Source organism: Emydura macquarii, unplaced genomic scaffold (genome assembly GCF_026122565.2).
Source record: "Emydura macquarii macquarii isolate MOO-44397 ecotype Brisbane River unplaced genomic scaffold, CSIRO-AGI_Emac_v2 contig_1253, whole genome shotgun sequence".
In the NCBI taxonomy this organism is placed as follows: Eukaryota; Metazoa; Chordata; order Testudines; family Chelidae; genus Emydura; species Emydura macquarii.
Genome location: NW_027131390.1, coordinates 53,882,798 through 53,907,952, shown reverse-complemented (window position 1 = coordinate 53,907,952; position 25,155 = coordinate 53,882,798). Strand labels below are relative to the sequence as shown.

Genomic DNA, 25,155 nt, shown 5'->3' with positions numbered 1-25,155 from the left:
AATTTTTGTGTCATCTGCAAGCTTTATCAGTGATAATTTTTCATTTTAGTCTAGGCAATGTAGTGATAGAAATGTAAGGGAGGTGTTATTTGATTTTTAAAAATGTACAGAATGATGATTTCACAGTGGTATCACCATCTGTGGCATAGCATGGCAGGGCAGATGCACCCCCCCCCGGGCCCCCAACTCTATGTCCTCTCATTGGTGGTAATGTTGATAATGCAGAATCGTTAGCTATCAATTAAAAGCCCTTTCTCCCATGAACACAGTGGTACCAAACATGACAGAGACAGAACAGTTATGTAGATATATAATCAGGAAAAAAATTTAAAATCAACTTTTTAAAATTATACTTTTTACAGGCACGTCAAACATGCAGAATTTACAAAATTAAATTGTGGTCCTCAACTGACAGTACTGTTAGTTAATACTCAGAATGTGATGTCTGATTAATTTTTAAATTTTACAGATTACTATAAATGGAAGGAGTCTTTCTAGTTGATTTGCAATCACTGGAAAAAAAAAGAAGCAGTTCAGTGGTATCATCTACTTTTTTTATCATCAAAATTTGTCGTGATCACTTTTAGGCATCAATGAAAATAGGAAGAGTGGCTGAATCTTTAAGAACATAAGAATGGCCATATTAGGTCAGACCAATGGTCCGTCTAGTCCAGTACACTATCTTCTGACAGTGGCCAGTGCCAGATGCTTCAGAGGGAGTAAACAGAACAGTGCAATTTATCAAGTGATGCACCCCATCAGGGCCATTTTAAGACCTTCATAGGCCCTAGGCACACTTGCCTTCATAGACCCCCCAACCGAAATAACTAATTTGATTTTAAGCTATTAATAAATAGTTTTTTAAATAAAAAAAAATGATACTTAAAAATTTGTTTCGTAGGCCTTAGGCCCTGTGCCTATTGTGCCTAATGGATAATACGACTCTGCCCATCATCCATTCCCAGCTTCTGGCAATCAGAGGTTAAGGGACACCCAGAGCATGAGTTTGCATCCCTGGCCATCATGGAAAATAGTCATTGATGGACCTATCTTCCATTAATTTATCTAATTCTTTTTTGACTCCAGTTATACTTTTAGCCTTCACAACAGCCCCTGGAAATGAGTTCCACAGGTTGACTGTGCATTGTGTGAAGAAATATTCCTTTTGTTTGTTTTAAACCTGCTGCCTATTAATTTCATTGGGTGACCCTTAGTTCTTGTGTTGTGAAGGAATAAATAACATTTCCTTATTAATTTTCTCCAGTCTTCATGATTTTATAGACCTCTATCTTACCCCCCCTTCCTCATCTCTTTTCCAAGCTGAAAAGTACCAGTCTTTTTAATATCTCCTCATATGGAAGCTGTTCCATACCCTTAATCATTTTTGTTGCCCTTCTCTGTACTTTTTCTAATTCCAATATATTTTTTTGAGATGGGACAACCTGATCTTCACACAGTATTCAAGATGTGGGCATACCATGTATTTATAAAGAGGCAGTATGATAGTTTGGGTCTTATCTATCCCTTTCCTAATGATTCCCATGATTGTTAGCTTTTTTGACTGCCACTGCACATTGAGTGGATGTTTCAGAAAACTATCGACAATGACTCCAAGATCTCTTTCTTGAGTAGTAACAGCTCATTTAGACCTCATGACATGTATAATTGGGATTATGTTTTCTTTGCATTTAATTACTTTGCATTTATCAACATTGAATTTCATCTGCCATTTTGTTGCCCAGTTTTCATAGAATCATAGTATTGGAAGGAACCTCAGGAGATCATCTAGTCCAACCTACAAGCAAGGGCTCATGGGGGATTTGAACCTGGGACTGCTCAGACCCAAACCGAGAATCATACTCCTAGACCAACAAGCCAGCTACAGTTTTGTGAGATCTCTTTGTAACTCTTTGCAGTCTGCTTTGGACTTAACTATCTCAAGTAATTTTTTATCGTTTGCAAATTTTGCCACCACACGGTTTACCCCTTTTTTTCCACATCATTTATGAATAGGTTGAACACCTCTAGTCCCATACAGACTCCTGGGGGACTCCACTATTTGGAGTATTGTGTCCAGTTTTGGACTCCCCACTACAGAAAGGATGTGGACAAATTGGAGAGAGTCCAGAGAAGGGTAACAAAAATTATTAGGGGGCTGGAGCACATGACTTATGAGGAGAGTCTGAGGGAACTAGGCTTGTTTAGTCTGCAGAAGAGAAGAATGAGGGGAGATTTGATAGCTGCCTTTAACTACCTGAAATGGTGTTCCAGGGAGGATGAAGCTAGGCTGTTTTCAGTGGTAGCAGATGACAAAACTAGGAGCAACGGTCTAAAGTTGCAGTGGGGGAGGTCTAGGTTGGATATTAGGAAAAACTTTCCCTAGGTGGGTGGTGAAGCACTGGAATGAGTTACCTAGGGAGGTGGTGGAATCTCCATTCTTAGAGGCTTTAAAGGCATGGCTTGACAAAGACCTGGCTGGGATGAGTTAGTTGGGGTTAGTCCTGCTTTGAGAAGGGGGTTGGACTAGATGACCTCCTGAGGTCCCTTCCAACCCTAACCTTCTATGATTCTATTTACCTCTCCCTATTCTGAAAACTGACCCTTTATTCCTACTTGTTGTTTCCTGTCTTTTAACCAGTTACTGAGCCAGAAGTGGACCTTCCCTCTTATAGGATGACTTTACTTACTTAAGACCCTTTGGTGAGGGACCTGGTCAAAGGCTTTCTGAAAGTCCAAAGTACATTCTATTCACGTTTGTTGACCTTCTCAAAGAATTCTAATAGAATGATGAGGCACGATTTCCTTTTACAAAAGCCACATTTACTCTTCCCCAACAAATCATGATTATCTGTGTGTCTCATAATTCTGTTTTTTACTATGGTGTCAACCAAATTGCCTAGTACTGAAGTTAGGCTTCCCAGCCCGTAATTGCTGGGATTGCCGTTGGAGCCTTTTTAAAATATCATGTACACCCAAATAAATCCCTCAGCTAATAAAATGTTCATGGGCTAAGACCAGATGCTCACCACTCTGCAAAAGTTTGGCCAGCAGTTTGCTTTGTAAGGAGATGTGCAAGTGCACCACAAATAAGGATCAGTGTGACAACATGTCCAGCAGTGGTGTCCTACAAAGACAGCACTGATGACTTTGTTGAATAAATGTTTCCAGTCCCTACATGTCAATCCTAATTTCCCTAGGATTAGCAAAAATCAATGTCTTTATGTAAGCAATGCATCCCTGTGTTAAAGACTAATTCTTAATATTTGATTTCCAAACATTTCCTTGAATATATATATCTACATAATTGTTTTGGTTTCTCATGTTTGGTACCATTGTGTTCATGGGAGAAAGGGCTTTTAAATCATATCCAACTTGACTCATTTCCAATCACATTATATTGTAAACATTTCCACGAATCAGCAGAACAGAAGTTGTAAACTTGGGGGCACTTAGGCTCTTTTGCCACCCCGCAGATGGCAACACCATTGAAATGATTTTGTAGACTTTTACAAATCAAATGACATTTCCCTTACCTTTCTTTCACTAATTTACCCACAGAATGGGATTTTGCAACATTATGTTCCCAGACTATTTTCTTCCAGATCATTAAGAAAAATGTTAAATAGCATACAACCAAGAACTGATCCCTGTGTGACCCCACTAGAAACACACCTGATTATATTTCTCCATTTACAATTACATTGAGATCATCAGTTAGCCAACTTTAAATTCATTTAATGTGTGCCATGTACATTTCATATCATTCTAGTTTTTTTAAATCAAAATGTCATATGGTACCAAATCAAATGCCTTACAGAAGTCTAAGTATAATACATTAATACCATTTTTATCAACCAAACTTGTAATCTCATAAAAAAAAAGAGTTTGACAGGATCTAATTTCCATAAACCCATGCTGATTGGCAGTAATTATATTACCTTCCTGTAGCTCATTATTAATCCAGTCCTGTATCAGCTGCTTCATTATTTTGCCTAGGATTGATGTCAAACTACTGTTCCAGCAAGTTCCTTACCCAGCTCTTTTAAAACTCTTGGAGGCAAGTTATCCAGATCTGCTGATTTAAAATGTCTAACTTTATTAGCTGCTGTTTAACATCCTCTTGAGATACTAGTGCAATGGGAATAGTATTACAATATAATATGATTGCATCTTTTTCCCCCAAATACAGAACAGAAATATTTATTGAACACTTTTGTCTTTTTTGCATTATTATTGATAATTCTACCATTTACATCTAGTAATGGACTAATACCATCATTAGGATTCTTTTTGTTTCTAAACTACTTAAAACTCCTCATTGTCCTTAGCTATGCTAGCCACAAATATCTCTGTGTCCCTTTGCTGCCCTTACCAATTCTCTACAATTCCTAGCTTAGTATCAACTGCCTCTTCCTTCCATAATGTGTGTGTTACAGCTGCCCTCACTTCCTCTCTAATCCAGGTCATTTTTTAAAACTAATAGTGTTCTTAAACAGTTCCCAACTATTGTCATATTTCTGCTTAAATTCTTCCTCCCAGCTGATTTGGCTCAAAAGTGTGTTCAGCTTTATTAAACTGACCCTTTTAAGCACCAACTATATATATTACTAGTCTGGACTTCACTCTGTTTGCATATGATAAATGTGACCAAGACATGATCACGTATACCTTCATTACCATTAATTATTAGTTCTGTGATCAGTTCTTCATCTGCCAAGATGAGGTCTAATGCAGAACTCCCCCACTGTTGGATGCAACATTTTTTGAGTTAGGAAATTGTCACTGATATTTATAAATTCCAAAGCTGTTTTAGTATTGGCAGCATGAGACCTCCAGTGTATGTTACTAAACTGAAGTCCCCTATGATCATGCAGCTTTCCCCCCCCAACCCCATTATAGATAGGTGTGTAAAGAGCCAGTTATCCTGCTCTCTGATGTGATTTGATAGTCTGGTACCTCATCTTGTGCTTTATCTGTTAGGACACCGATGCATCAGAATTCTAGATCATTTTCTTCTGAGTTATCAGTAACTTGGAAAAAGGCAATGCCATTTTTGACAGAGTGCCCCTCCCCCTCCCATTCTGATCACTCAATCCTTCCCTAGTAGTTAAATCAATGGTTATGACCATTCCAATCATGGGAATCATCCCACCAAGTTTCAGTAACACCAACTAGATCAAATTTATGGTAATAAACGGGCAATTACAATTTCTCGTTTGTTACCTAGGCTCCTAACATTGGTGCATAAGCAAATAAAGAATTTTTTCCCTTCATGTCCTTCAGTTTCTTGATTTTTATTCTTAACATCTCGATTTTGTGCAGAGTGCTCATAGCTTCCTTCTCTTTACTCTGCACTCGATACTCATGTCCCTTCAATTATCCTCTCAAGCTGAAGTACAGTGTTTCTCAGGGCTGAGGGGCCCAGTGTGCTCCTACCAGAGCTGGAGAGTGGGGGATAGTTCCTCCTTGTACACAGCCCCTCCTTCCAGAGCTGCCTCCTTTAGTGTCTGCGCACCCATGCTGCACATGCCATTGGGAAACAGTTATTCAGTGTAGCAATTTACAGCTATCAGCAGGATCTAAGATTTCTCTCACTCTGGCACACTTCCCATAGCCAGGGTACTGGCATTGCATTAGTGCATGATGAACAGACACAGCCAGTGCATATATAAATTTTTTCCAAGAAGATACATTCGCAATGATGATGGCAAGACCTAGGAAGGCTTTATCCATGGACTGACTCACAAGATCTGCAGGTGTGCACAGCAGTGTTAGCAAAGGCTCAAGTGCTAGATGCTTGGAGAGTCTGAAAAGGGACTGTAGATCTGGCAGAGTGGGTGGGGTTCCATGTTTGTGTCTCAGAGCAGTCCATACAAAGTGAGTTGGTTTCAAAGCGAAGATTCCATAACTGCCAGCTAATCATGACTTGGGCTCAGAGAATCAAGTTGGGCTTGCTTCTTCCCATTTGTTGTCATCAGTAATCAAGGTAATGAAGGCCAAATCAGACCCTGAGATGCACCCCACTGTATTCAAATTACCCATCAACCCCAGTGATGTCAATGGTTTGCACAAAGATGTGACTGATTTTAGCTTAGCAAGTAACTGCATCAGCAGCACACGGAATAGAATCCAGCTTACTCTTTCTGAATTGTGTTGATTCTGCAGCACTAACAGAAGTCAATAGGAGTAATAATGTCTAGTCACTTAATTTAAACAGACATGTCTAAATACGGACAGTGACATGAGTATGAGGTTGAGTATGAAGGTATCAGTTATAGAGATACTTTTCACATTAGGAGCCACACTGGAAGAGCGAGCTGGCCATTCATACTCCCCTGAACTCTGGTGAGCATTAGAGACCTTGAAAACATCACCAACTGAGATAGACCATAGCTTGAAATGTTTCAAAATATTGTAAATTAAGCCAGGAGGTCTGTAGTGTCAGAGGAATCCAGCTGATATAGGGGGATGGAGGCAGCTTTCTGACAAGTCCTAGGTTATTTTTTATTCAAATATCAATGATCAAGTCCTGAAAATTGATAGAGCTGGTCTAGTTTTCTCTCTTACTTTCCAACACAGCAACACAAACATTTGCATCATATATTCTAAGCTACTTAATTGCTTTATCATCTCACAGCAATTAGGCATAGTCAATGCACTTAAAATTCTAGGGTATATTTTCAAAGGTCTGGTCTCAACTGCAAAATTAGGTTGGCTTAACAACCTCGCTCAGGGCTATGAGACGTAGTTAAACTAGCCTAAGCCCTCATGTAGATACTGCTACTGCCTCTCGGAGAGAAGGATTCACAAGAGTGACAGAAGAACCCTTTCCATCATTGTAGGAAGTGTCTACACTACAGCCGCATAGCTGCAATACTGAAATTATGCCACTGTAGCATTTCTAGTGTAGACATTCCGGTCTTCAATGCAAAGTAAATGCATTAGGTGTAGTATATGAAGCATTTTAGTGTACTGATAAATTTTGACAATATAATTCAAGCCACTCAAAATTTATTATATACATAGAAAGGTTACATTGGCCTATGTACATAGTGTAAAGCATGATCTCAAAAATATTGTCAAGATCTTACAACGCTAACTGTAAATGCAGAGCAGATGAACCACAGCATTAGCAGTGAGACCTTGCTGAGAGCATAGTGCATGTGGACTGGTAAATTTCATTTTAGTCTGTTTCAAAAATAATCCAAAAATAGCTCAATTCTGCAGGAGGCATGAAGAGTTTACTAGCAAGAGCAGCCTTCAGCACAACCTCCCTTTCATTTTTTTTAACCTTCATATTCCAATTTTTATCAGCAGATTTTTTATGTTAAAGATAAAACGAAATTTACTATCAGCATTTTAAGGACAAATAAAAAGCTTTACTTTAAAAAGAGAGATTGGGCAAAATGTGGGGACTGGGGACAGGGAGGTGAAAAGTTGGGGAGGAGTGAGAATTTTAAACAAAAATGTTTGAGTAGGCAACTGATTTCTGATTGGTGGGCAAGAATGGGAAGCTGCTCATTGATAAACCTGCCGATAACCATGTTTCAGGATAACTGATCGATCCAAGCCTGAAGCAATCTGGTTTTCTCACATGAATAAAGCCTTCCATTAGAATACTGCAGCCATAAAACCCATTCACCCAGGAGTTCACAGTAGCCAAATGGTATTTCTACTTTAAAATAAAAAAGCAACTTTCAAAACAAGAACCTTATTAGAAGCTGAGAAGCAGCTGCTGCTAAAGAATTCCTTAATGCTCCTGAGCTATTTAAAAACAAAATCACACACACTTGGTTCTCAGCAGTACATTATTCCACACAACAGCAGAGCAGCTCTTTTCAGTACATATCTGCCATAAACAGTCAACATAAAAAAACTTAGACCACAAGGTACAGAATCCCCTTGCATGGAGCATTATTCAGAGACAATAGTTCAGGAATCTTATGAATTGTTGAGAACAAGAACAATGCTCCAAATTTTTAGGCTCAAAAGACAACACAACAGTAAATAAAAAACAAACATACTAGAACAGAACAACTTCTATAATCCAAATAAATTCTAAAAAACTGCTCAGCCTGTGACTTTTAGCTATATTCTGAATGTGTTTAGTTTGGAGTTTCATTGTTCCCTTCTACATAGAGATCTTAACTTTTGGACTAACCCACCTTACGACATTCTTTTAGTGAAACCAAACTGAGCTGCATTCCATCAGAATGGCTCTTCTTCTTGTACACCCACTGGCAAGATTTTATTGTTTTCATTTCAGCAAAAACCAAAATCAAATCAGCCTGATGACCTGTAGTTTACTCAGCAGCTTTACTATACTACCAAGAGGAAGCCCACCCATGATACCAGGTGAAGGGAGTCTGCCAGAATCACAGGAGGGGAAGAGCTGCTTTGTTTCCCTTACAGCTGTGAAACTGGGCATCTGAACAGCAATCAGTTCACCCCTCTCTGCTGGGGCAGCCATGAGGATACAAGAGAGGGGAGTTTGCATAAAGAGAACATTAATGTACAGGCCCAGCCTTGGCCTAGCTCCTCATGATGCAACCAGTTTCCTGTGTGGAATAGGACAGCTTGGTGTGAAGGAATCATAGGGCTGGAGGACACCAGGCAGAATCGAGACATGGGCTTGCAGGAAATGCAAGGCTGGGCAGGCAAGGACCGTGAGCAGACACCCCTCTGCTGTGTGAGGGAATGGCACACAAGACCCATCCCTGTCCAATGTGTGTAGCCATGATTTCTCCCCAGAGGAGACAGAATTTCTAGCATAGGCATCTGCTTTTGGGACGTTTACCACTTGACCCCATATCCTGGACAGTCTTGCTCCACATGCTGGCTTGGGCCCCAGTTAAACATCTACCATGTCCAGCAGAGCAGAGAGATGGAGTTCACAGGCAATCTCCTCCTCCTTGTTAGCTCTAATCAGCTGTTGCAAGCACTTCAGTCTGTCTGACACAGAGGTGCCAGTCTCCTCCACCAGATGCCCATGCTCCACATGACTTCCAGCCTGCCCAGAGGGAAAGAGGCAATACTGTCAGAGAATGGCTTGTCCAACAGGAACAAGGGAAAGTGAAACCCCTCTGTTACCTTCCCAAGGGGGTGGGGAATAGCTTGCACTCTCACCACCCAGCTCCCACCTTTAACTCGGTGGAGTTAACTTGTGCTGGCTGGTTCTGCAGTGCTGCATCTCAGCTCACTATGCACGACAGCAAAGGGGATAGCGACAGTTCGATGGGCTGATCAGAAGGACCCATGTTTAATATAGCACATAAACACGATGCTAACCTTGTATTTCTGGGAAACAATGCTCACAGCAGCCCAATTGTCCAGGACTGCTGGAGCCCATCTCCCTGGCAGGCAGAAATTCTCTCTGAGAACTTCACAAAGACTTGGGAAATTCTACCATTAAACAAATCTGTTATTCCCATGGCAAGTTCAAGACATGAGTCTGTTTGGTGTTTGCCCAGTGCTCTGCCAAGGTCAATCTCTATGTTTTTGCCAACACGACTCTCTCTTTTTACCTGTGAGCACAGGGACGTGGGAGTTTCACTCAGTGGACGGATAACATGAGGGGTACAGATCAGGCTCTGAGGGAGGTAGAGAGGAAGAGACAAGGAGCATGGGAGCTGCTCAGAGTCTTCTGCTAACCACTGGTGCAGCTGCTCCTCAAACCTAGAAAGAAACAAGTTCAGAGGCACAAGTCAAACTGCAGTACGGCTCCATGCACCTGATGCTTTTCTGCCCACAGAATGCACATTCTGGGCTGAGGTCACCACAAAGGAAATCAGCTCTGATGACAGCCCCAGTGCCCCTGCAATCGGAAGCTCAGGTAGCCTAGCATGGCTCAGGAAAGGTGTAACTGCATCATTTTTCTTTTCAAAATCATGATGGCATTGATTGAAACATCCAGTTGCCATGAGCCTAGACAGTTTTTTCAAAGGAAGTTTAAATCTAACACATGGCTCCTGAAAACTGCAGAATGCAGAAAGAAAATCAGTCAAACCAGTAGCTTGTCGGATTCCAAACTAAATGACCATTTCCCAAAATTAACTAATCACACTCATTCAGGCCTGAGTGTAATAAGTGACAGCTGGTTTTTAGCAATCCAAAACATGTTTGATTTGAGAGTCTCTGCATGCATTCATCTGAAGGTTTGTAGTCTAAGTTACAGAGAACCCATTCAAGGCATTCCTGTTTGATGAAGTTCAGAGAGATGCCTCTGACCCCTTAAGTTTACAGACAGTGATGTAAGTACTGATGTAGAAAGGAGGGAATTTCCCCTTACAATGATCCAGAAGGCAGGGGTGACACTACGCAGAGTTACCACACAAGGGTGGGTTCTGCTTGCAATCAGTCATTCCATTGATCATGTTTTGAACACACCATGTGACTCAATCTAAGCAAAGTGCACCGCAGAAAAAGCTGCAAGGAAACCCCCCCTGTAAAATGGCCAATCTGAAGGAACCACCCCTTTCTTCCCACTCACCCTGAGAAAAGGCACCAATCCAATCAGGACTCCAACAGCTGAGCACGGGTGGCAGCATACCCCAGAGACACTGACTGTCCACGCCAGCATAGGCGGATTGCTTTATGGACACATTGAAAGATCTCCAGGCACAGATGGAAGGACCGGCCATCCGGAAATCTGTGACTGAATCACCTGAAGACCGACGAAGACTTGTGGGGTAACTATCAGTGTCGGGTACTCTAATAACCTATTGTATTTGTTGAGACTTCTGGTAAAAGCATTCCAGTGGGAATTGCTGGAGACCAATGAAGTAAGAACACTTGGTTTTGACTGGTCTGTGCCAGCCATATAGCAGACAGAGGTACTGCATTTCCTTTGGTTTATTTCCTGATACCAACTTGCAAAGATGAAAAGTTACTGGGTCGAGGAACCCTGGATAACAGGATAATCTTATTGGAGAACGCCTGATGTTAGAACAGATGCTCACGAAACAAGCTTCAATGCCAACAGATCCTAAATTACACAGACTACCATCTCACTTGGCAAACCTTAACAAATGACACACAACAACCACCAGCTCAGCTGGGAAGAGTCATTCCAGAAGAACAAAAATGCTACTGCTCAGAAACAGGACTAGCAATGCCACTGTAGGAATCCAAATCCTGGGGTATTACTTAGCCATCAGATCAGAGTTAAAAATATTCAAGTTACTGGCTACCTCAAAGCAATGAAAGACCAAATCCTGGGAATTTTCAGAGAAATGGATCTGTGACAGGCTGCTGGGCAAGTACTGCTAAGTCAGCCCTCTGTCACACCAGCTCCAACTTAGGGAGGCAAATTGGAGTTGGCTGGAGAAAACCTGCACCTAATTAGAGAATGGGAGACAGCTGCTTGCCCAATTAGTCTGGGACTGCATAAGGGCTGATAGGAGGGAAGCCAAGGAGGAGGGAATGGAAGCAGAGCAATAGCTCTTCCCTCCTAGGTGCAGATGCTAAACGGCAGACTCTGTATGGTGAAAAAGTGGTGGGACCACAACCTGTAAATAAACCTGCACCAGTGGTTACTGAACCCCAGGGTCTCTGAGTGATTTTATGAGTGCAGAAGTAGAAGCAGGGCAGGCATGGTGACACCCTGCTACAGGATCCCTTCAGTTAAACATGGGAAATAACCCAGTGTACTATCCAACCTGTTACATAATCCCAGAGAGAAAAGGACAGTAGACAACAGGGACACACAATCTGCTCCTGATCTCAAAAGACAAGGAACAGCTTTCTGCACAGCAAGAGTGTCTTTACCATAGGAATCCCTTCGCACTGACTCACATGCAGCATGGTCAGATAACCCTTCCCTGGGCCTGGCACAGCAGTGCTAGAACTTCACCCACTAAGAGGAGGACATGTCATTGAAGAAGGCCTTGCTTTAGGATTCAGCCTCAGATGTCAATCTATTCCTGCAGCTACAGAGGAGGGCTGGAAGAAGGGCAGAGGGACCAGCCTGATGATTGGCAGAACTGCATGCAATAGCACGAGGGCTCGTGCTGTGCTTTGGTTGGTAGGATCACACCTTTAGAAGAATCATGGCTTAAGCTTTGTGATTTTGTTTCTGGTATCCTGATGGCTCATGGAAATTCCTCCTCTTCTGCAGCACTATCCTTGCTATAGTACTGATGGTCTTACTTTTGGTAGACAGCCATTGGCTGGGCTTCAAACCCCACAGGCTCACACTATTATGTTTCTGATTGGGAACAGCCCTAGCTGTTTTGCCAGCCAGCGCAGAAAACGTATTTGGCACCTACCTCCTAAGCATCCCCAATAAGTTGGTGCCCAGGGTCTGCTCACTTGTCCCTAGAATCAACCTTTAAGGAGCAAAGTGTTTGTGTGTATCGGGGGAGGGGCGAGGAGTATGAGGGACACAGCAACTTTATGCAAAGGACAGGAGGTTGTCAGAGACAATCTGGGCTCCTCCATGAAGCCACTAAACCTCAGCTACATACAACAAAGAAGCCAAAACCTGTTCATGAACTTCAGCACCCTGCAAAGCCAGCGAGGAAAGGGTCTGTGTAGTTGTTCCTGTCACTTACCTCTTGTGCTCTTTTTTTTCCAGCTCCAGCTGAACAGCCAGGCGCTCTGGGAGGAGCTCCTGGGCTGAGGCCACATGTGTTAGATCTGCTGCACTGGGAATCCTCGTTTCCTGAGCCACCAAGCCGACAACATGCTCAGTTCGAGGCAGCAAAATGGGATAATGTTTTGCAAATGACTGAGGAGATTGTATCTTTGACCTGGAAGAGAAAAATATTTTAGAGGAAGGGAGGGGGGAAAGCCAAAGCCAGTATGTTCCTGCTGACTGGAATTCAGAAACAACAGGAAATAAGGAAATAACCATATTTGCTGGGATGAAATCCCCCTGTTGGGAAGCTTTAGTATGAAACCTCTGCAAAATCTACATGCCATTTAGGCTCTGAAAAATAAGGTGTACATGGGACTTGAGTGGAGCAAGGAGTTTGGGGGGCCCCTACACAGAACTGAGTTTCATCTAGAAGGAAAGATAGCCCTGAGACAGAGCATGCTACTTGGTCTCTGATCAGCTGCCACAGTTAATAGGTAGCTTGTGCACATGCATACTTGGCTCCTTGTGTCAGCAGGACCATGTATTTGTGAAGAGTGCTTGTGCCGATGCAGACAGCAATGCACCATGGGCAGGTATCTCAGTATGCAACTCGCCACTGTTCACCGCACTGTCTTTTAGGAAGTTTTGGCAATGCATGGTGGGGTCTAAATGAGTCCCGCAGGGGTTAATGGGAGCATTGGGTCAGCTTCCCAGTTCACAACTGTTTCCATCTCATAATATTGTCTGTTTCCCATAATTTTTGCACCTTTTTTTCAAAATGCCAGAAACCCATACAGCTTTCCTCACAGTCTGTCATCTCTCACAGAAGCATGGAGCCTGCACAGCTCTGCACTCATGTCATAAGCATTGCAAGCACAGGGTGGCACATTTCCTGAGTATTTGCAGAGCCACAAGAACCACTCAATCAGTGGGAAACATGACAATTCCTTGGAGGACAGATAGCTGGGGGACATAGTGAGAACCACTTCAAGGCTGTTGGTGGCATTCGTGGAGCCACTTCACCTGCATCGAGCCCACCCATGATGACTAGCAGGACTATCTGGACTGCATTAGAGTCAAAAACAGGTCCTGGCTTGCTGCACAGTTGGATCCCCTGGTCATTTGTCCCACACACTCCTCCTCTTCCTTGCCCACCACCTCCTCCTGGCTGTTCACAGTGGGGGCCTGTGACGTGGACTCCTTGGAGGTATCCACGATGCTGTGCGCTGGTGGCCAAGTATGATGTGCAGCTCTTCATAAAAGTGGCAGGTCTGCAGCTCCACACTCGACTGTTGGCTTCCTTGGCCTTCTGGTAGGCCTTCTGCCGCTCCTTGGCTTTTTCACAGCACTACTGCTGGTCCCTGTCATACCCCTTCTGCTGCATCCCCTGAGCAAAATGCTCATAGTTGTCAACGTTTCTATAGTTGGTTCAGAGCTGTGCCTGCATAGCCTCTTCTCCTGACAGGCCCAGGAGATCCAACGTCTCCTGTCTACTCCAGACAAGAGCGAATCTGGGGCATGTAGCCAGCATTGTTAGCTGGGCAGTTGAATTCAACAAAGGACAGCTGCTCAGTGTGCTCACCAAGCTGGGCAATCAGGAAAAGGAATTTCAAAAGTCCACAGGACTTTAAATGGTGAGGGATGGGGAGCGAGGCTGTCCAGTCTGTGTGACCCCTGGCCAATGGAGTTCACAATGGTGTCCAGAGTAGTCAGTGTGGGGCATTGTAGGACAGCTCCTGGAGGACAGTTGACATAAGTAACAGTGTCTACACTCACATTGTATTGACCAAAGTACATCAACTGTGGCTCTACACTGCTTGGGGAGGTAATGTTACTATGTCAGCATAATGGGGCGCTTACATCGGTGAGACACAAATTTAAGCATAAACACAACTAGGTTGACGTAAACTGCCATGCATCACCCTAACTTTGTAATGTAGACCACGCATGAGGGCAGCTAGGGCTCTGAGGAGAAGCACTAGCCACTGACTTCAATCTGTCCCTTCTGGAGCCAACAATATGGCGGTGAATAGGTCGCGAGGGGCTTGCTCCTCTAGAGGGATACCACCCTCCCTACAGTCCAGCTTTTTGTCCCTGACACACTTGCTCCTGCAGTCAGCTCCTGTGGTTCTTTTATTTAATCAAAGGGTCCTTTTCCCACTCCATTCTGCAAGCAGGGGACTGAGCCTCCTCTGGAACTCAACTGCTGGGAAATACATTTAAAATAAAGGATGTGAATAACTGACAAACAGAGCAATGGGATCCTCCCTTCCAACATTTCATTAAAAGTCATCCACTCTTTTGAATAGGCCAAAAAGCTATGGTGCTCCATGATACAACCTGTAATTAGTTTGATGGAGAAGATAGCACAGACTGTTTCTTTATGCTTAGCACAGCCAGCAAAAGACATGTAACGGATACTGAAATTGGATACAATAGTGACATACAATTGGCACTTTGTCAAGACTATCACCTGGTATATGAGTCACCAGACCCCCCCCCCAATTAACATTATTTTCCTCCATATTTTGTGCAGCCAGAAGTAAATCATTTCACATTTAGTAAGAGTTAAAATGCTTTAATCTATTTCATCATAAGATATGACAGAAGCTTTGGAAAAATCCAGCAAGTTTGCTTTCTGATCTCTGGATAGTATGTCACGCCAAAGAAAGTATCCATTTTTCATGATAGTGATATGAAGAGCATTGGGAAAACAAAAAAACCTACCCTATGCGATCATGAAGACCCTGTGCAATTTCCCAGTTTGCACAGCACCTACTCAATGGCTATACCTATGCGATTTATGAAGATATAAGCATGCTATTTATCATAGCAAATTAAAAAAATCATCTTGCCTTGCATGTCCCTGCTGGATCTCTTTCTGAGTTTGCAGTCTGGCCTGCTCCCATGAAAAAGGAAGAATGAAGGTTTTTAAATGTTCCTTAAAGAAATAGACATATATCTGGCCATCTTCACTCACTGCTTCTATAAACAAACAAACATTAAAGACCAAGTCAGGATCAATACAAGCTTTCAGCTTCAAGAGAAATAAATTCAACATTAAAAGATAGCCCATGGAAATTGTGCCTCAAGTTCTGAGGATGGCAAGGAATTAGATCTGTTGAACAGACAGAACTTACTTGCAGTAGTGTGCCTCTTGAGGCTGATTCAATATCCAGCAAATTCCAGATCAGATTGTTGGGGATTACTGTAAAATATTGCTTTATCTTCACTTTTAGCATCCCAGTGCACCCAACCCCACAGTGTGCAATGCATCAATGCTCAATTCAAAAATAGGTATTTTCTACACTGAAACCATCTGTGATTTCTCTGACAAGAGATTTGTGCCTCAACTTCTCTCCCTACAGTGCTTATTCACAGCAGCAGGTTTTACCGGTTTGTCCAAAACCAAGTCACCAGCGTTTACCCACCTGCTTTAAACCTTAGGCTGAGATGTGTCAGTAGTGTGCTCTCAGACAGCCTGCAAAATTGTAATCAGCCCTCTCAATCCTGCAACAGTGTGCACATCTTTAAGGGAGAATATTCACATCTAGGCGCACCATAGAACACCAATGATTTCATTCTTTCTGCATTTCGCTTACCACACTGTCCTATATTTCTATTTGTTGGAATATGGCAAAAAAGTGATACTAACCACTAATTCTAAGGATGTGCTAATATTATTAGATATCCATCATTAATTCTCAGAGCACATCCTTAATACCCAAACCCAGGAGACAGATTTCAGGGACGCATGGTAGATGAATGGTCACTGCCAATAGCTCTGAGCAAGAGCTGAGCAATATCACTGGGCAAACCAATGCCTGGCAATTTCAACCTTGGGGTCCAATTCTGCCCTCAGATAGGCACATGGAACCTTCAGTGATTTGAATGAGCTAAACGTATGTGTGTGAGGCCAAAATCGGCCTTTAGCTTAACTGAATGTGTGCCGAACGGGAGAGGTTCTGGCCATATTCTTCTATGTGGGCATGAGGAGCAATGCTGGGCCTGCCGCAGGCCCAGGATGAGTGATATGGATGAGGGACAAGTCCCATGGTTGGCAAATGGATGTGCAGCAAATACAAACACCCTCAGGATCATCCCACTGCTGAGAGTAGTGGGAATGATGGGGAGCACGGCCCTGCCAGACAACATGCCATGCTAATACTATTCACTGCTTTTAGATATCGTGGGGATGGGCCCATAACAAGTGCATGTGTAGCAATGCTGTGCTATTAAATGAAACAGAACAAAAGAGCAGAATGTAAGAAGGCACAGAGCTGCGTGCCCAGAACACTGAATACCTGGTGTGACAGGCAGCCGAGGGGGTTTCCAGTCTCTCAGTTTATGATCAATACACAACGCGAAGATCTCATCCCAAGGGATCTCATCAACTGCAGGTCCATCCTCTCCTGAGCTGGCAAACAGCCTGCCCTGCCATTTGCAGTAGGTTTTGCTCAGCAGATTCTCCACTCGAGACTCGAGGATTGGCTGGGTCTGGGGAGAGCTAGAGATCTGGGATACGTACTGGAAAATCATGGAACACACAGGACGCCAGGGAGCTGGACAAAAACAACATATGCACCTGGCTATCATCATCTCCACTGAGTAACTGTTTGCATTGGGTATCGCAGTCAGAGAAGAACAGCAATGGCCAATCCACCACACTGCGTGGAAGGCTTCCCCAATCTCAGCTCTGCTGATACACCTCAGTCCGAACCTGCTGCAATCCCTTCCCTCCAGGAGTAGGCTTAGTCTGAGCAAAGATCATGATCAGGCTAATGTGCATGTAATGAGGGGGCGTGGCCTCCTTCTGAGACTGACAGGGAGGAATCACCGCCCGCCTCTGCTGGGTGGAGCTACGATGGCCATGCCCGCCACACTGGAAGCAGAAGGGTGGGGCAGGAAATATAAAAGGCGCCACGTGCCCTGCAGCTCAGTTGGGCTAGAATTGCCAAGGGAGATGGACACCTCCCGGCCGCTGCTGTAGCTGGAACCTGAAGGTGACCCCGACAATGCAGAGGACTCCCCGGGATCACCAGAGCTGCCAGCCGAGCAGGACACCAAGGAGCTCCTGGGACTGCCGCTGGCAGTGTACCCCGGGGAGATGGAGGATGACCCCAAGATACAGGAACACCCCGATGGGAGTGTAGGAAGTAGCACAGGGAAACCAGAAAATAGTCCAGTTGTGTTGTTGCCTGAAGCCTGGTCAGCATGTTTTGGGCAGATCCCCAGTGACCCAGTGGCAAAACCATTCGCTATTGTTAAGGCCCTGAGCTGGGACTCGGTGGGGTAAGGTGGGCCCGGTTCCCCCTGCTCCCTGCTGTCAACCCCACCCCTGGGGTTGCAGCCTCCCCACCTTAGGCCAGGAGGTCTGCTGCCATACCTGAGAGCAAGAGCCCAAGCCCCTAAACTGTTTGGTGTGCTGCCCTGATTGAGGGTCAGAGTCCATAGACTGCTTACCAGCTCTCCCTGGCCAGAGGATCAGAGCCCCTAGAATGCTTATTCCTCTGTGCAGATTGCCTTTCTAGGTATGTAACAGTGAGAGGGTGTGGCCTCCCATTGAGACTGACGAAGAGGAACTGCCAAACACTCCTACAGTGCATAATGCAGGGAGATACCTGCACTAAGGCTACAGAACAAACCATGAAATTTCTGGCTAGACTTTGATACAAACAGGCTGAAGCACATTATAAATGTAAGGGGAGAGAGATTTGTTGCCAAAGGGACAGACTTTGTATTCTGACACTAACGCATCTTGAGATCCTGTATGAACTACATACCCCCTTGAGGAGGAAGGTCCATGTATGGGATCTGGAAGGACAGCACTGCCTTCTTCAGCCAGCCCAGGTGATCCAGTGTGTTCCATTGGAGGTGAGGAAGCAGCTTGTTGCCACCAGGCTCCACAAACTCAGTGACAGGCCAGGACTGGTCACACAGCTGTTCCGAGGAAACCACCCCAGACAGGAACTGCAGTACACTGTTGTACAGCTCAATGATAGCGCTGGGCTCTTGGGAGGGCAAGCCGGCCAAACATCTCTCCTTTCGGTCATGGCAGAAGCGCTCACTGAACTCATGGCTAACCCCATCCTCGATGAACTGCTGGAGGGTTTGGCAGCCGAGCTCTAGGAAGCTGGGGCACTGGGAGAGCAGCCATTGCACTGACTTGGAGAGCTACGGCACAAACATTGACAGAACAAACCAGTCAGCCAGGTCATTTCAGAAGCTCTGCTCACTATTAACTAGTGACACTAAGGATTCAATCCTGCAGCCACAGTGGTTTCACAGAGCAGGACCTGCATAGTCCGGGGTACAATGCAAACAAATCCCACAGTAGCAACTGTGAATTCACAGCACCAACTGCTAAATTTTGCGGCACCATTCATTTAGTCTACCCCCATGAAACTCCATCCCACACAGGACATCATGGCTCAGTGCTGAAAACCAGTGTTGGCACAGAATCCATTGGTGACCGTTTCCAACCAATGATTTCCCGAATGGGGTTTTGCACTCTGCCTTTTAGGCACCATGGCTCACTCCCTGATCCTCGGCGCTGATGCCTGAATTAATCTATAATTCCCCACAAAGGAAGGAGCTATCTGATAGCAAAGGGCTCTAGAAGACAAAAGCATTATGAGATCCAATGGCTGGAAGCTGAACTCAGCTAAGTTCACAATGTAAACAGAGGTGCAATGTAAAGAAAAGTTAATTTAGCCATTGGGACAGATCATCCAAGATTCTGGCAGATTCTCTGTCACTTGGAGTCTTTCCTAAAGATACAAACAGCTCAGCCATAAGTTCCTTGGCTTCATGCAGGAACCACTGGGTGGCATCTTTTGGCTTGTGTTACAGAGGAAGTTAGACTAGATGGTCCCTTCTAGACTCAGTCTATGATTCTATGTAAAATGCAGCCTGGAAGACGAGGAGATGTAGTGGGTACATCTCTCACATAGAAACTGTCAGGCAAGGGCCTATAGCCACCCTATTTCCCCTCTTTTCTGTGTGGGGAGAAGGACAAAAGCACACACCCCCATTCAGTGTAGCAGGTATTGGAAGGTGAAGAGAGTAGGCAGAGCAATCAGCTGAGCACGAGCTGCTAACATGCACAAGACTCTTTCCAGCACAGGACCCAGATCCTAAGAAGTCTGGGTGCGGGACATAACAGTTTTCAAGTAAAAGGTTGTTATGAGGAGGGAGAAAAATTGTTCTCGTTCATCTCTGAGGTTAGGACAAGATGCAATGGGTTTGAATTGAAGCAACGGTAGTTTAGGTTGGACATTAGGGCAGTTAAGCACTGAAACAAACTGCCTAGGGAGGTTGAGGAATCGCCATATTGAAGATTTTTAAGAGCAGGTCAAACAAACACCTGTCAGGGATGGTCTAGATAATACTTAGTCCTGCTCTGAATGCAGGGGACTCGACTAGATGACCTCTCAAGATTTCAAGGTCCCTTCCAGCCCTACAATTCTATGATACAAAAATCTGCCCTTAATCTACCCTAAGACTCTTTAGTGAAATAGCAAAGACACTTCCTATGGCTCATATAAACTGGACACACAGCATATTATCCTGCCACTGAAGACCACAGTGTTCACCATTATTGTTCAAATACCAGGCACGGCAGACACCAGTTTCATGCCATTAATGGTGTGGGTCTCCAGACCATCCATGGAAGACAGGTATAAATAATGGTGGATGGGCAAAATGCAGGGACAGAGTTAAGATTGGGGTTGGAGCCTTAGCTGAAAATTTGTATAATATTTTAAAGAGCAATATCTTCTGAAACTTAACTCTAGCAAAGTTCCGCTCTAGCCAAAAGCTGGTTCAGTCTTCTGTGCACAAACTATGGTAAAGTTCAGCTTTAGCAATGGGAGAAAAAACACTCAAAACAAAACTCAGAGTGGCAGCTTACAATGATAAGTTATTTACAATGTGGAGAACATGCCCCACCAGATGTAAACAATTAAGGTAGTAGAGATCTTAGTGATAAGCTACTGAATGTTTAATTTTGGGATTACTGCTCCTACCCTGTTGGTGCCTTGCAAGTCACTGATAGAATCTGGGATCTCAACAATAATGTAGTCTGAAATAAGTTGAGCTGAAATCAAATCCTGCAGCATCAAACCTTTAAAGAAAAAGCAATAGCTGAAATAGCAGCATTTTTCATTATTCATATACAAAACACAGCAGAAAAAAAATGAAATTCTTCTATTCAGCCTATTCCCACTGACAGCAGAGATTTACTACTTCTCTGACTTTTCTATTTTCCCATACTGTGTTGAACCTGACTGCAGCAACAACACACCACGTGCAAATTTAAACTGAAATCTTTGGGGGAAAAAATCGTACTATATGATTTTCCTTTTCAAATTACAGTCTCTTTCCTAAGGCTCTCTGGATTCCTGTTAGAACTCGGAGGATCCTTCCATCTTGGTTCTATATCTCTTAACCCAATGCTGTATTTGGAGGAACACATTTACTGTTCATTCTCTGCGTTGGGCATAATCCTAAATATTAATAGTTATTTTCAACGCACAGAAAATCACACACCCTCTTCTACTTCCTTCTCCGTGGCCTCTTCTCCCCCAGTAGGGACTAGAACCACCAGAGGTACTATTGGATGGAAAGGCTTAGCTTGAAGGAGCTGTTTCAATTGCAACAAAGCTGAAAGCCAATAAACATCCTCCTCAGCAACATCTTCACTTCTCACTCTAGGAGGTAGCAGGAGAACAAGACCACTAGTTCCAAGCAGATCCTTCTGTGTCTCAGCCACATCAAGCTCCGAGTCAGTGAGGGTGCCATGGGCCACCTACACAAGCACAAGGGAGACAATTCAGTTACAGCAAACAAGAGGGACTTAAAAACACACTGAATATTGTAGGCCAAGCTAGCAATGGCATTTCTGACAGGAGGCTTTTCCAGGGAACTTTGGGGGGTGGGGAGGAGGGAGAAAAAGCTTGTGGTGGGGGAAAGAGAAAAATGAGCAGGACATTGAATATGGGCACATCATATACATACTATATAAAAACTTAATCAAAGGAATTTTATTTTGGTTGCCAAGTCCAGCACTCAAAAGCTAGGAAACACCAGGATTAAAGCTGCCTGTGAAACCTTAATTTGGCACCCTCATTACACAATCACGTTAGCTTTCAATTCTTGAAAGGACTGAAAAAAAAATTACAAGGAAAAGAAAGAAGAGGCAAAGGAAAGGGAAAAATACGGAAAAACAAAAATAGAATAAATCAATAAGAGTCTAACCATTTCTCATAAAAATACACTTTAGAAAAAAAGGTATTTTTAATGAAAATATTTGTTCATGTAAAGAAGCAAAAGGTTCCTCCTTGACTCCAAGACTAGCATTCTTTGCCAAATGTCAAAGTCCTGCTACAAATCACGGAAGGGCTACAACGCCTCAAAAATTGTCTGAATTGTTTATATTAGGCTACTTAAATATATGGGTTGATGCACAGACAAGACTACACTCAGTGGAAGGAAAAGAGCAAGAGACAGCAGATGGAGACCAAACAGGAATTCTGCAGGCCCTTTAGGTTTGATACATTAGAAAAGCAATGCATGCAGTTTAAAAGCTATAGAAAATATTAGTAGAGAACTGATCTCAATTGTGTTTGACAGAGTTGGTGAAATTGCTAGAGGGATAGTTGAGAATATGGGTTCATCATTTCATATACTATAAATAGGCTTGGAAAGCTTAGATTTTTATTGATAAATATCAATAAACATCGATTTTGCTGTACACATACACACAAACTGATGGGAAAATATTTCCATCAATCATCGAAATTTACAAATAGGCAAGTAAGAAAAATGCTGCTTGAAAACTTGCTAATGTTTGATTTAAGGCTAAAACTTTGAAATATGATGCCAACAATTTTCATTTTAACAATTATATAGCTTTAACTTTAAGTCTCAATATTTACGGTTATTAAATAATTGTCTGTCTTTCCCGTTGCCTGAGCCCCCATATTTTGCCACAACTATAAAGATTTAAATAGATGAAAATTTTCAAAAAAGTTTTAAAACAAACATTGATATTATCCAGCAAAATTGCAAAAAAATAAAAATTGAATTCTGCTAAGCTGGACTATTAAGCTTTGAATAGGGTTAAAATAATTAAATGTTGAGAGTCCCTGACTGGTACGACTTTGTAAATGATGATGAGCTTGCAGAAGACACCACACACTGATAGCCTTGGCAAAGCATTCCTTAGCATCAGAAAAGTGATGGGACAGGGACGCAGCACACTGCTAATAGAATGCTCTAATGTACCTTTATACACAAGTTGACACAAACAGCCCGATCTCCTTGCATACCAAGAGAGTTAAATAATGCAAGCGTCTGGACTCTCTCCTTTGTATTGGAGATTATATCCTTTGATCTTTTATCTCCCATGAATTTGGCTTTCAACCAATCTGCTAGCACCCTGTGAACAAAAAAGAAACAATTTTTTCATTTGATATTAAAGGTAGTGCCAGCAGCAAAGTCTATAGTTAGGGGACCACTTTCCATTATAAACCCCAATTTTAAGTTGCTTAGAACTTTGCCATAGTTTAACTATTTGAGCTAAACCTTTCCATGCCAGGTATCTGCCTCACGCTCGCTCGCTCATTCATGCATGCAAAATGGGTCCACTGTTTCTGTGACTGAATAATAGAATCATAGAAGATTAGGGTTGGACAGGACCTCAGGAGGTCATCTAGTCCAACTCCCTGCTCAAAGCAGGATCAACCCCATGAGGGTTCACATTAGGTGAAAATAGGGAACTCTGCCAACTTGAAGTTTAGTGGGGAGATAATCCTGGGTGTCTTCAGGAAAGTCCATCCAGATCTATCTGAGTTATAAGCCTCTTAAAATTGCCATTTGCATGTGACCAGTTGAACTTTTTGAAAGCTTGCTACTGAAATCTCCAAATGTTCCTTCCGTAGCAAGCATGCTCCAACCCCAAGCTTCTATACACCAGCTTCTATGAGCATGCTCGTAAGCCCCACTTGTTCTCCCAAATAGGAGAGCAGAGCTAGTGCTCAAGCAGGGACACAGGTTCAGCAGTAGTGCTCCCCACCATCTTAGACCTAGAGAAAGCTGTGCTGTGAGCCAGGAGCCTTCCTTGCCTGATGATAATTCTGTACACTTTACTGCTTTGACTAAGCAAAAACTCTCATCTATACCTTATTAGGAGGCATGCCAGTATCATTCCTCCCATTTTACAGAGGGTACCTGAGACTGGCATAAGGTCATGTCTGACAAAGCCAGAACTAGAACTGTCTGTAATGCTAGACTCAAATCTCATCCACTTGACCAGGCTCTCTTTCAAAATGAAGATACCAAAGCTATGTGCTTGGCTCTGTTCTCTCTAGCTATTACACAACACTCCGTCATAACTAGGAAATGAGCGTGGGAATCCTGATTCACAACATTGGTCAGCTGCGTAGCAAGGAGTTGTATAAGTCACTGACAAAGTATGTTTTGCATTCTACGATGTTCTGGGGTTAATGCAGGCCCATAAGAGATTTGGTTACTATCTGCCTTGCAAACCTGGGAGTCTTCTGGCTATGCAGCTTTAGTCCAGACCTCTGATTCCAACAGCCTGCTAGCAGCCATAAACCTCATCCTGGGCTTTGCCCAACTTGGTTACTCCCTTCAGGCTGATCTCAGTACCCTTATATCCCCAAATTCACCCCCAAATCATCCTACTGCAGGGACCCTCCCACTGAATGCTCACAGAGAAAAAGTGTTAAATCTGCTGCCTCTACAGAGACAGTAGAACATTCCAACCTGTCAATTTGCTCAAGTACACACTTAACTGAGCTTACACAGCAGTGATGATTTATAATGAAAGGGAAATGGTTTAACAACAAAAGAACATGGATTAAGGGATAGCAAGTAAAAGGGATAAAGGTAGAAATGGTTACAAGCAAATGCACATCTAAAAGACTAAAACAATCTGGAAAGACAGTCTTTGTTCAAGATGGTTTCTTTCACACTCAGTCCCCTTTCCAGCTTTTACCGGCCAACGTCACATACGAAGATCACAGAGATTAAATAGCCTTTTTTGTCTCCTAAGGTGAAGATAAAGATGAAGTCCTTCTTTGTTCCTTATATTCCAAAAAGAACTGGCTTCGTTTTACATGTTAGGAAGGGCTCCTGCGGATTCAGTCTCCTTTCTCTCTCTGGGTGCAGGAACTATGTTAACTCTGTCTCTTGAGTTCAGGATCAGGATAACCCCTGATAGCTTCATTTACTGATAATATGTAAATTGAGGTAAACCTACATTCCTTTGTTTGGGACAGATCTGTTTATCACTTTACCTAGATTAGGCAGTCTTGTCTTAAACATGTTCTAGTAGCATCATACAGAGGGAGTTCAAAACTTCACATATAATGTTAACACATGCACTTTACAATTATATTAATAACCAGCTTTCATAGGATATCCAATGGCATACCACCCCCTTGGGCCCCCGGGCGCTGGCCTGTGAGAGGGTGCTGAGCCAGCCCTTCACATCACGCAGGAGGCTCTAAGGGCGCGCTCCCCCCTCCGTTTGTCATGAAGGAACAGCCCAA

General features: G+C 43.3%; 1 protein-coding gene across 3 annotated transcripts in view; it reads right to left on the bottom strand.

Moving 5' to 3' along the window:
* Positions 1 to 6,994: 6,994 nt before the first annotated feature.
* MCM3AP (minichromosome maintenance complex component 3 associated protein) overlaps positions 6,995 to 25,155 on the bottom strand; it is an 80,188-nt gene continuing 62,027 nt past the window's right edge. For 2 of the 3 annotated variants that reach the window (XM_067548817.1, XM_067548818.1), the window contains 9 exons: positions 22,865 to 23,018; positions 21,128 to 21,386; positions 20,605 to 20,702; positions 18,361 to 18,751; positions 16,882 to 17,139; positions 15,433 to 15,562; positions 12,552 to 12,749; positions 9,525 to 9,675; positions 6,995 to 9,010 (listed from right to left, as the gene is read on the bottom strand). In XM_067548817.1, coding sequence (XP_067404918.1) covers positions 8,852 to 9,010; positions 9,525 to 9,675; positions 12,552 to 12,749; positions 15,433 to 15,562; positions 16,882 to 17,139; positions 18,361 to 18,751; positions 20,605 to 20,702; positions 21,128 to 21,386; positions 22,865 to 23,018 — 1,798 coding nt within the window. In that variant the 3' untranslated portion in view covers positions 6,995 to 8,851. Of the gene's footprint in view, positions 9,011 to 9,524; positions 9,676 to 12,551; positions 12,750 to 15,432; positions 15,563 to 16,881; positions 17,140 to 18,360; positions 18,752 to 20,604; positions 20,703 to 21,127; positions 21,387 to 22,864; positions 23,019 to 25,155 lie in introns of those variants that run through there. The other variant, XM_067548819.1, reaches the window with a different exon arrangement.